Raw genomic sequence first — 16316 nt, 5'->3', positions numbered from 1 at the left:
CTTAATTAGCATATCAAAGGTAAATAAACAAGGCCACACCCCCGAGGAATATTGATTCACAGACAGAATAAATAATGGGGAACTCAACTTCAATTCCTTTGCGCCTTTTTTATTTATTTGTTTCTTGAATTACAAAGTAATTCTCTCATTTATGCATTTCCAGTCACTGACTCTTTCCTTCCTCTGAAGGTTCCGGTGCTTCCACGTACACTTTGGACAGCGGGATCGGTACGTTCCCCCTGCCGGACTGCAGCAGCGGTGCAGCGGGACGCGGCCTGTCCAAGACGAGGACCGGGGCCGAGCGCCACTCCTCCAGTTCCCCGGGGAGGGCCGGACGGCGGGCCCGCACCCTGGACAGAGAGCCCACGTCGCAGGAAGATTGCTACGTGCCTCACAAACAGCTGATTCCCACCATTCAGTACGGCTCCGTGTTGGAGGGGAGAAGCTCCGCCGGCGTCATCCGTGAAGGTGCCGGAAAACTCTCCCACTTTTTTCATAATGACAAAACATCCAGAGCATTGTTTGAGTTCACGGAGTTATTGTATAAACTTAGTATGTTGAAAAAAGCCTTAAAGTCAGTATAGTTTGTCGGAAAAAAGTCTGTAACAATGCCATAGTATATATGTCGTAAAAAGATAGAAGACAGTGTTTAGTTCTGATGTGTGGAAAAGAGATGCAAACATGTCTTTATTCACTCCGTCTCCAGACAAAGAGGCCCATGGAGCCAACATGTTTTCACCTCGCTCCAAGACTTGGACCTTCCCCAACCTGAAGACTCCAGCAGGACCTGCAGAGGTTTACCTGGCAGTGGAGGAGGAAGAGGAGGAGGCCGTGTCCTTTGGATCTCCATTCAGAGGGGTAGGGACCGTGGTTCAACCTGCAGGGGAGGTGGCGTGCTTCATATGAACACCCCTCATCCCCACTTTGAGTTGTGATCGGCTACAGCAGCAACACAACTTCACTTAAAGTCACTGTACACTGGTTGTAAAATAGCACGACTAAACTGTCTACTGTATATTGATTAATTATGTTAATGTGTTTTATATGTATGCCACACAAATGTAAATTTAAAAAGTAATTAAAGCAGAAAAGGTCATATTATAGTATGTGATGATTAAATTGTCGTTAAAAAAGTAGTAATCACAAATAACATAAATAATTAAATGTCATGGTAACTGATAAAAATGTAAAATAAATCATATAGTCATAGTGTGCTACGACATTCAAATGTTTTTAAAAAGTGAAAAATTCATAGTTCATAAGTCAAAATAAATCATAAATATTTTTTATTTTTTTAAATCACAAAATGTCATAGTATAGGTTGTCGTACTATGATTTTTTTATGACAAAATGTTATAAAAAAAAACAGTATTTTATGTTGTAAAAGTGATCATAAAAAAATCACGCTGTCGAAACATGTAAGAAACAGTAATACTCTGCCATGGAAAAAGTCAGGGAATCATTAAAGCTATATAATAATAATTGTAAAAATGTCATAGTATTTTATGTCATACAAGATGTAAAAGAAACGTAGAAAGAAAGTGTCTAAAAAAATTCATAGTATGTCAAAAAACCAGAGTAAAGTAGGCCATAAAAACTGTAAATAAATGAAAGAGTGTAAAAGGTGACTCAGAAAATCGTCTCATATCCCTCATCCAGGACCAAATGACTTGCAGTAGATGTTTTCTACACCTAGTAAAACAAAACAGCTAAATGATTGAAATCAGGATGGTACCACTAAAGCACCATTAATGTAATTGTCATTTCCTACCATAATACTAGTGTTTCATTTCCTCTCTTCTTCCTGGAAAACTGCAGCAGCCTGCTGAGAGAACCATCTGGGTCACTGACGGCACATACACTTTTAAATCTGCACTCCTCTTACATAATCTAAAAAAAACAGAACTACATTCTGCCTTTACAAATTATTAATCAGCTGAATATTAAAGATTTACACTTGGATGATTTCCGTAACCCACTTTTGTGGAGTTTTCTTTTTCTTTGCACCTGAAGGCGTTACATAAGACCACACACACGACCTAAAAATGCTTCTCACCCGTTTGCGTCCTTTCAGAGCGTGAAGGCCGGCGGCCCCTCCTCCAGCCGGGTGGTCGACCCAGGCAGCTTGCCGGTCCCCGCTCAGCCGGGGATGAGCCGCAGGGGGAAGACTCGCACTCCCAGTGTCCCCGAGATGAGTCGGGAGGCCGGGCTGGAGCTGCTCAGGGAGCGGCCGGAGGAAGCTCTCTCCCCGAGTCGCCCTCAGGTCCTGGAGACCCCCGAGTCCCTCAGCGATTCTCTGTACGACAGTCTGTCGTCCTGCGGCAGCCAAGGATGATCCAGCCAAGGGTGGGGGAGGGGAGGACAGAGAGGAGCTCATCTAGTCCTCAGACGATAAGACCCAGCACCGCTCTGAACTGTACTGTGATGCTGCTCAACCACCCTTTTTGAGGAAAAGAACGTGCGCCCCGTTGATGTCTGTAAGAATACTGTGGTGGTGATGCTTTTCTCATTTCTCTGTTGCAACTGGAAAGACGGATCGCTAAGACTTCTCCTCAGGATTTCAAACGAACACGAAGCCAAAAGCCACCCCCCAAATAACATAGGTTGTTCACTTTTTTTTCTCACAATCAGACGTTGACTGTGCGGACACTCTTTAACTCATGTATACAGGACTACAAAAACGCATGGCTAAGCTAAGGATTAGCACAAAAGTTGTCACTCCTCAGTAGTTGTTCAGCAACCTGTCGTTTGTTTTTGAATCATGCTGGTAGACGCCGTTATGTTCATCAAGGAAGACGATCTGTATGAAAACGTCCACTCTGTTCGGGATCTCATCACATAATGTATTTGGAGGAAAAAACAACAACAACATAGAGCTCCTTAAAAAACAACTGAATGTTCATGTGTGTGATTCTCCATCGCTCAACTTCACGCATCAGGATTTGAAATGTATAAACGATTTATTGATCATGTTGATAATGATTTGCGACCGAGGATTGGTTGTCAGAATACGTCTGTTTTTAAATCATAATACATTTAAAGGTAATATATACCAGCAATAATAACATAGATAAGAGAAATGGCTACACTATTCAATGAATATGTATTTCTATTATTTATTTATTTTAAATGTGCATCATTTTGCAGTCATCTTTTGTTTTTGTAATCTTTCTGTGAAAATTCAAAGTCTCCTCGCTTTAGTAGATTCTGTTCATATCTCGTATTTCAACATCTCTGTTGCTGTCCGTTCCCTAGCCAATAGAGGTCCTATGTACCTACTGCCGTTTTTCAACTTTCTAATTAAAATGTTTTGATTTACTTCAGGCTGACGTGGTTCTTTGGACACTGGTATCAACTGTAGACGAGACCTACGGTTACAGTAGGTTAGAGAGCCGTGCTCCAGTGAGGGTTCCTCAAACATTTTTAGGTTTCCCAGCACCTTACAGCGACAGTAATTCACATATATATACACTATAGTGATTATTGCTCTGTCGTCACATTAAATCAGATGTTATTGGGCTAGAATTATTAAAATGAGGTTCTGTGACATTATTCTACAGCAGGTTGACAAACTGGCCTCCTATAATAACCTCAATTTCAAGGGTTTCCAGACCACTTTAGAGCTACTTTGTGTTACTTTAGTAAAAATGCTAAATTGCCAAACTTGTCATGATTTTGTTAAATGTAAAATCTTAATCTGAAAAGTAACTACTTACTAAAGCCAGTTAAAATATATATCAAAAATATCAAAATGGAAACACTGAAGTACAAGTAGTCCACTACATTTAGTTGACCGCTGTAAAGACTTTACACATTTAAGATTTGACACAAAATAAATGTAAAATTTACACAGTTCTGCATTAAACTACTCAAATGAGCTCTAGACCAACTACGTTCATTTGCTACTTACACATTAATACACCTGTATTAATAACCTAATAACATGATGGTATAAACTTGGAGCATTTTCTGCAATATTTGTATTTTTAATACGCCAAGAATATTTTCCTAATACACGGACAGTACTTTTGCTAAAAACTGTTTGATTGAAACGAACAATATTTTCCATTAGATGAATCTTCCACTTAAGTTTCTAATTACGCATTTTATCTAACAAATGTCAAAAAGTCAAAAAATTCTATGCCATTGTTCACCCACGTAGATGTCGTAACACTGCTCGTTTTGTCCAAAACCTTAATATATAATTGACGGTGAGAGGATTGAGAAAAGTAGCAAATGTGTAAGTTTGAGAAGCTTCCACCCAAATATTTGGCTTTTTGTTAAAAGAATGACTGGTAAACGAGCGACAAACAATAAACTGATAATCTAAACAGATTCTTTTTCAAATAATCAGCTGATCGATGACTCATCCTTTCAGGTCTAAAGTAAGCATTTGTTTTTACAGGTATTACTACTTTGACATCATTAACTGATGTGAATATTCCTTCCCCCACTGTTAGTAACAAATCATTTCAGAGTTAGAACAGGCAAAGATGACTTTGTTTCAATACGTTCACATTTATTTGAGCAAATGTATCAAATTATTAGTTTCAATTTTACATCCATAAAATAAATTCTTCACAGTATACACTTTCAAAAAATCGTTACGGTTAACATCACATCATTTGGCAAACTAATTTCTAGACCACAGATATTTAGAGAGATTTACAGTGGGAGAGGTCTGAGTGACTCGCCTGCTGTCCAAGATGAAAACATGGACAGATGGCTCCGACTCGTCCTCCTCCTCTGCCGGCCAACGTCCAGAATCCACAAAAGTCCGTCTGAACGAGGAGGTGTCGGTCCTCATGACTCCGACAGGCTTTCAGGGTTTGTGTCGGTGCTGCCGGGCTTCGCCGTCCAAACTCAAAGTGTTGGTCACAAAACGAAAATTTGAGAGAACGAGAAACAATTAAAGGGAATTTGTTTGTTTTTTAAAAAAAGGGGGGGGGGGGGGGGGGATCTGTTGTCAAAATCATGGGACACCATATCTTGTGACAGTCCACTAAAGAGAACAGAGGGAAACTATAAATAAGCAAATCAACGAATGAAATTACAGAACTTCAAATAAAACAACAATCAGCCTCAGAAGCTCACATGACCCGCTAAAAAGGAGCCTATGGTTAATTTATTTATGGCACTAAATAACAAGTATCATCATTAAGTGGTGCTCAGCTTCATCAGGGCAACGCTCCCCTCTACAGGCCAAGCATGCTCACTGCAGCATTACTCTAATTCTCCATTCACAGCCATGATGGGGACTAGCATTAGTTTACCAGAAACTTACATTCAACCCTTTGTTGTAAGTTTGAGAAAAAATAAATCAAAGAAAATTTCAATAATATAAGACCACATAGGAGTTAATTCAATAAATGAAGACAGAAAGTGAAAAGCACCAAAGTTGTGCCTCTTCTGACAGATTGGTTTTTTTATTTCTTGAAGCGTTCTTTACTTCTTTTCCTTCTTCTTCTCCTGAAAATGAGAAAAACAAAAAGAGATATAAGTCCACAAAACTTTCAGCAATTCAAGGTTATGAAAAGAAAAACACAGTCGTGTCGTCACTCAAGAAGAACTCCAACCGGAAATAAGGTTAACACAATATTTTCTGTCATTGACGGGATATTTTCTAACAATGTGACGGCGTCGGTCGTGACCCAAACGTAGGTCGCAGCAGATTTTATGGAGTTGCCAAATAATGTTTCTTCTATTTCAGATGTTCAGAAGTTGTTCGGGTTTTTAATTAAACACAGCGATTAACTGCAACCATCAATTTCTTCTGGGCTGAGGCCAGATTCATGATACCGTTGACTCAAGTAAACTGCCGTCAATTCACCAGTCAAGTCCTTCGTGAGGTCATTCACCATGATTAACAAGCTATATTTTCAAGAACACGTCCATCAAAGGAAGATTTATTAGATTTATCGAGTGTATATCTCTTCCAAATGGGTGAGAAAAGGCAGTAAATCTATCACAACATCTTCTCATGCACGTAGAGATGAGGCTTACTGTAACTTGGGTTGTGATGTTTTGTCATTTTAATAAAGTTTGTGTCCAGAAGAAAGGTTTGGTAAAAAAAAGGGCGGATACTATAACATCAGGTTAAAATGAAAGTTCACCGACAAGATGATGGCGGAGGATTTGGTATCAAAACACAAAGCATGGACACCTCTTTTGGCAATATTTCAGATTTAAACCCAACGTTATCATGGGGCCTCATAACGTTAATGAGGCACTCTGTAAACTGTGGGTGGCTCCGCAGTGCAAGGTCTATACCGGAGAAGCCAGAGACCAACAGATATGGCTGAACTCACAGTCCCAACTTTCTTTAAAAATCCAAATAATTGTGACGTCACAATATCTGCTGTCACCGTTATTCAGTTATTCAGTTATTCACCTGCTTCGTGTGATGTTGACATGAAATGTGACGCACGGTTGATTAAAATGGCGGGTTATTATAGATTATGATGGCATTTTAACTACCCTTCTGTCAAAATGATGGCCTACGAGAGTCTTATGCAACCTCTGCTGCATTACATGGAAAAGCTTTGCCTTCAAAATCTTAGGGAAAAGTACTGAGGTATTGTTTGCTGCACAAAGCAGTGATAGCACATCTTAAGTTATCACTGTTCATTAGGGAACCATCGTTTTAGAAAAAGTGGTTCCAATAAAAACAAGATTATGTTGCTGTTGAGTTATTCAAATGTCGTCGTTTTCTCATCGTTTTGTGCACCACAAACTGAATTCCCCTACAAACAAACATTGAACCGCAGCATGGCCAGAAGTCTCAGATATCTCAAAACCTCAACCAATGAAACCAAGAGAGTCTGCATGACTTGATTCTACTAGAGCTACAGAAGAATGTGCTTTCTTTGTCATTTGGGTGAGCCAACAGTTTCAAAACGGCATTTAAGCTACAGTATTGTTTAAAGGGACACTGTGTAGCATTTTAAGAAATGTATTACCTTAAATCAACGTCTACGTTCATAAATAAGTCCTCCATGTAGAATTACCTACGCCAACAATATGACTAATACAGATAATAAATACAGATCATTTCTTGTCTGTATTTACGTAGGATGGGTAAAGTTCAGCCACCCATGAGGAACTCGGAGTAGAGCCGCTGCTCCTTTGTGTTGAAAGGAGCCAGTTGAGGTGGTTCAGGATCATCGAGTAAGGATGAACCCTGGGCGCCTCCCTAGGGAGGTGTTCCAGGCACGTCCAGCTGGGAGGAGGCCTCCGGGAAGACCCAGGACCAGATGGAGAGATTAGATCTCCACACTGGCCTGGGAACGCCTCAGGATCCCCCAGTTAGAGCTGGTTAATGTGGCCCGGGAAAGGGAACTTTAGGGCCCCCGCTAGAGCTGCTGCCCGGCTATCTGACGCAGGATAAGCGGTTGAGGAGTGCGTGAGTGAGGGTAAACTCTATGGAGGCTTCCATGTCCTGCCACTTTATAAAAACAATAATGACCGGCTGAGAGGGACATAAAGCACTACGTGGTATTGGAAAGGCTAAACGCGTGTTTGCTCAGAGCCTGCATGACTGTGGAAGACTGGAGAAGGAGCTCAGCGAGACGCGTGGCAACGTGCCCGGCAAATCCAGAAAACGAGAGTAAACTTTGGGGTGGCTTTTCCCAGGTGGAAAGAGCTACTGAAGGGGAAAGATGCTTTCTTCTCGAAAAGTAAGTCAATGTTACTGTCCCGAAAGAAAACTCGATGAGGCAGTATTAGATCACGTGTGGTCATAGCGCCTTTTGTAGTTGCAACCAGGTTGAATCTCACGTTCGAAAGAGCAAGGCGCTAGAAAGCACTATTAGTTTGAATGCAATATACACTCTCACAGTGCTCCTTTAAGAAAGAAGACAGTAAAGACATCTTTCCTCTAAGGGCTGAACTTATGCAACACCTCTGAGAAAGGACTATTTATTTGAATCTGTCTTTATTGCAGGAATATTAAAGGTTTGAGTCTGGCAATATCCTATATTTTGTCAACAAATCCCATGAAAGTATCGAAGCCAACGATGTTACCAACAAATGACTTCTCTCAAACCTTTCTGATTTCCCTGCCCTGTCTGTGGCTCTCAGCCCAAAGCCCCCTGGTTCCTGCTCAAGTTAGAAATCTTTAACGATGGGTCACAAATGTAGAAGGCAGAGTATTCTCCTAAGACTTCTGACCACCGTAGTGATTCATATTCTTTACTCAAACAAGAGTAAATCATGCATGTGTTAGGAATTATTTTCAGGCATGGATTTGGTAGATTAGCATCGCCTGCAGCAGGATTGTTTATTCCTGTTCAATCCCACATACACAGTCGCCCAGTGCGCCTCACTGCTGTGTTTTTAATATATTAGGACAACAATGAGGCTCTGTGGCACCGGGAATAAAGGATACACGCTACTGTCTGCTGGTTGGATCACTTCGTTATTGCTTTTGATCTTTCCATTGGATTTGCTTACAACAGAAAAACACCTAAGAACAGACGTACGCATTTGCTTTAAATAAGAGAAGGATTAGGCAAAACACTGTGTACCTTATCGTTCATGGCAAGGATGACCATCAGTTTCCTGAAGATGGTGATGAAATCGAGGAACAGGTCCACACAGTGCCTTCAGAAAACAAAGTATATCAGGTTTGTTTCAGAGCGGTTACACATGACACAAAACATTACCATACATTATTAAAGATCTCTAAAACAAAGAGCATCAGGCTCTGAAATGTATTCATTCATCATCTAAGGTCTGAGCTCATGCAGCACCTCAGCAAAATTCTAAAACCTATTAAACCAATCTTTTCTTATACTTAGGAACTAATGCCAAGTTGTCTGAATCTGCCCACTCCACCGAGTTGACTGATTCCTCTGGCATCATGACATAAAAAACTGGTTTACCCGTTGAAAAAGTAATCAACCACTTAGCGCCGCAGGAGGATTGACCATTAACAAATCAGCGCCGCCAGCACGTTCTCAATCAGTGCGTTTACATGCAGTTCAAAAACCCGATCATATTCGGGTTACGGCAATACTCTGGGTATAATCGGAGTAAAATGAATACATCAGGAAGCATCACCACAACATTAAAAAATCAACACCACCATGAGCTTTACCTTTAAACAGACGGAGGACTTTACAATTGCAGCTAACATCACGAACAAAAACACACGTTTTGGTCGTATTTCTGTCAAGTCGGCCATTTCCCCCACTTTCCAAGTTGTTGTGATTTTTGATAAAAGGTGACCCGGAAAAAAAAGACGTATTCTGACCAGCTGTGTGTTGGCGGAGCGCCACCTACTGTACCGGAGCTCGAGTAACTCCCGTCATCATCCCATTCTCACCTGCTCATGTATACAGGGTGAACTTCAGTAATCCAATAATCCCTTAACCGGGGAAAGACCATTTTTGGGTTACTGATGTGCATGTAAACAAACTGAATATCGCCTACAGGGTTTGTTTTTACTTTGCGCCGCTCCAAAGTTTCTCTTTACTAGAGATGTCACGATGTCAAAAATTCTGTGCCAATACCTGTTCAACATGTGGCCAGTAGAGGGCTCCATGCACCCGTCAGAGCAAAAAAAAGACCCATCCCTTTTCAGCTCAGCAACCGCTGCACGCACGCACGCTCCAGACACAATGTCAACAACCCTACCTGGGAATTCAGAACGGGCTAATGCCATTACCTTAGTTCATGCTGCAGCTGAAATTATTCAAGAAGTTGTTTTTTTATTGGAGAAGTGCAGCAGTATTTTTTTATATTCGTTATACAATTTAGTTGCATGTTTTATACTGACAGCTAAAACTTTTTAAGTGTTGTGTTAAATTGTTTACTAATTAAACTTATGCTGCTTCTGACAACTAAGCAGTTTTTTTCAATTTCCCCCTTAACTATGAACCGTACCGTGACTTCACCGAGGCACATACAAAACCGTGACTTTAGTGTACCCTAGTAACTAGCTGACAATCCTGCCTGATATCAGGCAACCTGAGTTGTACACCTCTCTATGAGGCGATGCATTTGCATGGTATTTGGTTAGGATCAGGCGTGAGCCAACAGATAAAAGAGTACATGTCCTCACCAGATGTAGTCCTTGTCTCCGTTCTCCGCTTTCTCAATGATGAGCTGTGTGTCAAACAGGACGAAGCCGCACATGATGAGCAGCCCCAGGTACATGTGTGCCTGTCAGAAAAGATAATAAAAAAGATTTATACAGAAGCATTATGACACGCCGCTGATCAAACGTGAAGTGAGGAATGGTTCAGCTACCTTAAACATCATCACAGATCCAAAGAACATGTTCATCACAGACATCAGGAAAAGGAGGGAAAGGCCAGACATCAGTGTGCCTTTGAAGAAGAAACCGCACATATGAGTTATTTAAGCCAAGAGAAATTCTGCATAATGGATAACAAATGGGTGTAATTTAAAGACTTGTTGTAAATGGTTGAGAAGAGAAGTGTACTGTGTTATGGTCACAACATTAATAAGCGTTTACCTCCGAGGAACAGGTAGCTCCTGCGTTTGGCATAGAGAGCGCTGAGAGTGAAGCAGATGAAAATCACTGAGGTTCCCATGAAAGCTGTCACGATGATGCTGAGGAGAAACAAACCAGAACACACCAAGTAAATTTACACTTTCAATCAGGTGTGCACAGACCCACAAACATGGCCACCAACCATCACACAATGCTCTTCTTATTGTTAATTAGTTTTAGATTAGACCATAGTCTTTGTTAATACTCTATTCTGATTGGTGGGAGTACATTCCATAGGTGTGCATTAACCCCTAATATATGGACTCCTAGAACAAAGAAAGTAAGAAGACAGAGGAGAGTAAAAGAAGAAGAATGTAAACTGTTCATACATAGGGTTGCATTACCTTTTGTACCTGTACACTAGTAGAAGCAAATGGAAACAAGTTGTTTTCTAAAACTTGTGGTCCAATTATTTTATTTTAGTTCGTAAGTGACTATGGTATAAGTGGGTTAATGCCCTTTGAGTGTCCAATTATCAAGTATTAATGGCCTTCGCTGCACGTCGGACAGTTTTTTTTTTATTAATACCTGATAATTGGCGGCAGTAGCTCAGTCCATAAGTGACTTGGCTGGGAACTGGGGGGTTGCTGGTTCAAGTCCCCGTGTGGACCATGAATGGAGCGTGGACTGGTGGCTGGGGAGGTGCCAGTTCATCCCCTGGGCACTGCCGAGGTGCTGTTGAGCAAGGCACTGCTCGGGGCACCGGTCACTGGCAGCCCCCTCGCTCTAAAATCGCTCCATTAATTGCATGTATATAGGTCCTGTCTGTGCATGTGTGTGTGTGTGTGTATTTCGGGCCTGTGTGTGTGTAAAATGAAAATGAATAATAGAGTGAAAATAGAATTTCCCTATTGCGGGACGAATAAAGGAATTCTTCTTCTAATTGGACACCTTGTCAGGCATTAACCCTTATATGTTGAACATTTATACAGCTCCAGCCAGAAGTTAAACACTGAGTAACCTTTCACATACCTCGGATTGATGGCGATGACAAAGTCCAGTGTGGGGCCAAGGCCAACACCTGGAGCGGGAAAGGGGAAGGCAAACACTGTTTACTAACTCTTACTTAAGCGTAAATCAACAAAGACATCTCTGTTCACATGCCAAGTGACCATTTTATCTGCAACATCATTATTTTACCTGTGAGGAAGGCAAATCCTGCGAGGATAGCCAGTCTCTTCTTCTCGGTCTCCGAGTTGTGTGGAGTCATGGCGAGCCAAAACATCATCCCCAGGGAGCCGAGCACAGACAGCACACCTCCCTGAGAACAAGGACGCAAAGGTTAAGATGGGGCAGGAATAATACCCACCACTATAGGTTCTCCTCTCCTTTTTTAAAAACGTGTAGCGTCAGTTTATCCCAGCAGCAGGTTGAATAACGCTGAAGCAACAGTTTCACCAGAAGATGTTATAATTTTTTTAAAAAGGCCTTTCAGACTAATAAAGTTCTGTCTTATCTGAACATCTTCTGGTGGTTCTGATTCAAATTAAAGGCCTGTACTTTGAACTGGAGTGCTTGTTATATCTTAAAATGTGCCTGCAGGGCTACTGATATACAGGAGAACGCCCTATAATATGCATTGTGCTGGCACTGGTGTAGCAGACAAAGCATCAAAGTAGAGCTGTTCTTATGTTCCTCTTTGTTTGTTATTTTCACGTCACCTCTAATCTTTTTTTTTTTTTCAAATATGATGATCTTTTTAGCTATATGTTTCCATGTTGAGACCATGAAAAGGGGAATTCACCATCAGTCTTTTATCCATAATACATTCAGTATCCTCTAAAACTGTAAATGTCAAAAGAACAACGGGAAAATGCCGGCAGCAACAATGAAGTTCCCAGTATAATGCTGTGTCCTCTGCAGTCTGTTTAGCTCAGTCTCACTTTCTTCTGCAGGCAAGTATGCTGTTGTCACATGAAACAGGGGCAGAGGTAAATAAACAACAAAGTATGTGTTGAGTGATGACAATAATTAGGATTCCTCACAGTGTCTTACACTGGAGGTGGACCTAAAAAAAACAAATACACTTTCCTGAAATTAAACAGAAAAGTTGCTATATTTCACAGCAAATGTCATGTTGCTATGTTTAAAACATCTAAGTAATCATGGAAAACGTGCATTAGGATATGGGTAGTTTACCACTCGCTCACCGTTTGCTGAACAAACATTGGATAAAGCTGGACTTAAATAATCTACAAAGTTCCTTATATTGCATCATTTTGCTATTGTGAAAGCTGACATTTATCAGCAGTAAATTGCTTCAAGCACCTTGTAATTAAAACATAATGCACAAATTAGGTTAGATTAGGTAGCATAAAGTACTTTTCTGTACTTTGCTCAAGGGCACCATTTGCATTGATATACAGGATCGACCTGGACAGATAGAAGAGTCTGTTGTATCTTGTTAGTATCACCTGAAAGAGGCGCGTGACGACATGGACGTAGGAGCCCGCTGCAGCCACAAACATACACACTGCCAGGCTGGAGTACACATTCTTCAAGTGCACCTGGGTAGAATGAGATCTGCAAAACAAAGATTACAATGAAAAAGGCTGGGGGCGGTGGACACTTGATTCAAAGTGGATAAAGTACACAACTTAGACAGCAATCTACTGAATGCTTACGTACATTTGGGAGAACTTGAAAAGGGAGTCAAAGTTGATGTTGCGGTCAAACACGTTCATGATGAAACCAGAGATCGAGATCTGAAGAGATTCTTGATTGGGCAAAGTCTCCTCTGAACAGAAAGGCATACGATTACACTTCAGCTCCACTTTAGCAGAATATAGACTATATTACAGCATTCAAAGGCAGCACAGGCGACCATTTGTTAATGATCAGTAGTGGAGAGCAACTAGGTAGTATTTGTATTTTATGCTTCTTTATACTTCTGCTCTACATTTCGTCACTTATTTGGCAGCTAAAGCTACTTTTCATGATAATATTTTACACACAATGCAAATGATTAGTTAATAAAATATAGATTAAATTACCTAACAGTAGAGCATAAATATTAACGATCCAATAATCTAATAAAGGGCTTCATCTGTGTACCTACACCAATAATTTCCAGACTCTCAAAGCCTAAATCATCACATCTGTTTTAATTTTACATTATTTTTGGTTAAAATGAAAGCTTGTGTAGATATAACATCAGATTATGATGAAAACCAAGCATTTTTCAAGATCCCTAACACTGACAGAGGGCCATTCTACATGATGAATACTTTTTTATTTATTTATTTACATCCTCAAACGTTACTTAAAGTCAGTGATGGAAGAAGTACTCAGAGCTTTTAGTTAAAAGTAGTAATACCACAGTGTAGACATACTCTGTCACAAGTAAAAGTCCTGCATTCAAAATGTTACTTAGTAAAAGTACAAAAGTATTAGCAACAAAAAGTACAAAAAGTTAAAGTACTCATTATGCAAAATGGCCTATTTCATTATAATATATATATATATATATATATATATATATATATATATAGATAGATATAATATAATATAGATGCGTGTAAATATCATCTTAATGTTGCAGCTGATAAAGGTGGAGCTAACTGTATTGACTTTATATCCTGCTGTGTAGCTTCATCTGGAACAATATATGCCATTATAATTTGTTGATTATATTTTGTATTAATAATCTGAATCTGTAAAGTAACTTAAGTTACCAAATAGATTTAGTGAAGCAAAAAGTACAATATTTCCACTGAAATGTAGAATTATGAAGGAGCATAAAATGAAATTACTCAAGTAAAGTAACTCAAAATTGTGACGTTACTTGAGTAAATGTAATTCTGTTACTTCCCACCACTGTTTCTGTTAAGTAACGTTAGTATTTTGGTAATGTGCATCTGTCCTTTTACTGAAACTGAGCACTATAAAATACAGAATACTGCGTCCACCACTCCTGAGTCACAAATGTCGCAGATCACAAGTGCGCAGTTCAGTCAGTGTGAAGGTTTGCAACAATAACTTTTTCTTGCACAACAGGTTAACAAACTGCTAACTGATAAGCGATGAGCGCTTAGCTTAACACGCTAACAAGCTTTTCTTAAAACATGAGTCGTGTCAAGCACATAAGCTCAGTTAGCTGGCAGCGACATCAACAAGTACCTCGTTCAGTTCATAAATAAACATGTTGACAGGGCAGAAACAGTCGAGCAACAGCCAAAAAAACTGTTTGACGCATCAAATTAGTAACGTTAGCTAACGTTGCTAACAGCTAAGCGTCAGTATAAATAACTGAGCAGCTAAGCTAAGCTAACGTTTTTTAGCTAAACAAAATTCGACGTCAATTCTTCAGCGCATACCGTTAGTTAAGTCACAGCTACTCATTAATACAATAATATGGTAATATGGTGACATGAAGGTGTCGCTTACCTCTCCGCTGCTACGAGCTAAAGTGATCGGCAGCCCTTCTTCTTCCTGCTTCAGTACGTGTCACTGTGGCCTGATGATGTCACCATGGAAACGCCCCGAAAATGATTCCTGTAGGAGTAAAAAAAGTAATTAAGATAAAATAAATAATAATACTACTACTAATAATAATAAGAATAATAATGATAATAATCATAATAATAATAATTTGTAAAACATTTTCTACGTCGCTTATGGACACAAATAAAAATGTCATCTATTTTTTATATTTACTATACTTTGAATCAGATTTGATTTAATTTAATTGTTATATTTAAGGCCTGCAGTTTTTTGTTTTATTTACTTATTCAAACATTATATTTATTTATTTCCAGAGCTTTACACAATACCAAAAATGTATTTCTAAATATAGAAATAACAATAACATCAATTAAAATGTACCAAAACAAAAAAACATGAAAAAGTAATGAAGAATAACAAAAGCAAAAACGTATGGGGGTCTGCTAAAATAAGAGAGGTAACATTAAAATGCCATATTAATCTCATAGATATGATTTAAAATCTGAATCTTTAAAAATATAAAAAGAGGGTATTTTGTTTGGCCAAATTGTTTTAATATGGATATAGCATTTTCCTGAGATAATGACAAAATTAATTATGTAAATTTAATCTGCCGAATATTTGGAATTGTTAATATTATTTTATTTTATTACAAAACAGTTTTGTTGCCATCCTTTACAGAGAGAAACCTTTATTTTAAAAAGGCACTTCCGGGTGTGTCACCAAGTAATGTCCCCGGTACACCTAAAATGGCCGACTCGAAAATTTCAGCTGCACCATTTCAAACTGTCACCAGACGAACAATGATTTTCTTTGGAGTGTTTTTTCACAGCCGTAATGTTTGAAGTTTCGACCATATTTGTATTACTTACTAGGAAACAAAGAGCTGTCTCTACTGTTACATGTTTCTAATCAAACTAAAAATAAATCGAGTGCTGATGCAACTTAAAACATGAGTGTAAATGATTCATGGTGCAACCGAGTGCAACATGTTTTGTATATTTTTATTGAAATAATACATTTTACATTAGCATATCTTCATGTTTAGACGTATAACGTTGGTTATGGTAAATACATGTGTTTTAAATGATTGTTATTGTTTATTTAGATGGTTCTTGAGTAAAAGTAGCATCATATAAATATACTCCATTATATGTAAAGAAAATCCCACATTTTAAACTTTAATTTTCTACAAATGTATTAGCAACTAAATGTATCAAAGGTTATGATTCCTGTCATATTTAATTATGACTGTAGTGGAGTAAAAAAGTATGATAGTTTGCCGTAGCTCTTAAGTACAAGGTTTGATTAAATGTATATCATTTAATTCCACCACTGTACACATTTTTTTGAA

General features: G+C 39.1%; 2 protein-coding genes across 3 annotated transcripts in view; one reads left to right on the top strand and one right to left on the bottom strand.

The window, feature by feature from the left end:
• nckap5l (NCK-associated protein 5-like) overlaps nt 1-3318 on the top strand; it is a 47079-nt gene extending 43761 nt beyond the window's left edge. For both annotated transcript variants that reach the window (XM_083920213.1, XM_083920214.1), the window contains exons 11-13: nt 190-468; nt 707-858; nt 2075-3318. In XM_083920213.1, coding sequence (XP_083776339.1) covers nt 190-468; nt 707-858; nt 2075-2335 — 692 coding nt within the window. In that variant the 3' untranslated portion in view covers nt 2336-3318. The remainder of the gene's footprint in view (nt 1-189; nt 469-706; nt 859-2074) is intronic.
• Nucleotides 3319-4494: 1176 nt separating this feature from the next.
• Nucleotides 4495-14981, bottom strand: tegt (testis enhanced gene transcript (BAX inhibitor 1)). Its single transcript, XM_083920223.1, has 10 exons — nt 14906-14981; nt 13148-13256; nt 12934-13042; nt 11660-11780; nt 11492-11540; nt 10481-10578; nt 10252-10331; nt 10064-10164; nt 8526-8601; nt 4495-5469 (listed from the first exon to the last, which is right to left on the bottom strand). The coding sequence occupies exons 2-10, from the start codon at nt 13201-13203 to the stop codon at nt 5446-5448; spliced, it is 714 nt and encodes a 237-aa protein (XP_083776349.1). The 5' UTR covers nt 13204-13256; nt 14906-14981; the 3' UTR covers nt 4495-5445.
• Between the last annotated feature and the right edge of the window lie 1335 nt (nt 14982-16316).

This window comes from Echiichthys vipera (assembly GCF_963691815.1).
Source record: "Echiichthys vipera genome assembly, chromosome: 9".
Taxonomy (NCBI): domain Eukaryota; kingdom Metazoa; phylum Chordata; class Actinopteri; order Perciformes; family Trachinidae; genus Echiichthys; species Echiichthys vipera.
This window is presented reverse-complemented; position numbering and strand designations above follow the sequence as displayed.

Coding starts and splice junctions, on each gene's coding strand:
- tegt (XM_083920223.1), bottom strand. CDS start 13,203: ATGAACGTGTTTGACCGCAACATCAACTTTGACTCCCTTTTCAAGTTC. Junction 11,541..11,659: donor AGGATTTGCCTTCCTCACAG/GTAAAATAATGA, acceptor TTCCCGCTCCAG/GTGTTGGCCTTGGCCCCACA. Junction 10,165..10,251: donor GATCTGTGATGATGTTTAAG/GTAGCTGAACCA, acceptor CTTTTCTGACAG/GCACACATGTACCTGGGGCT.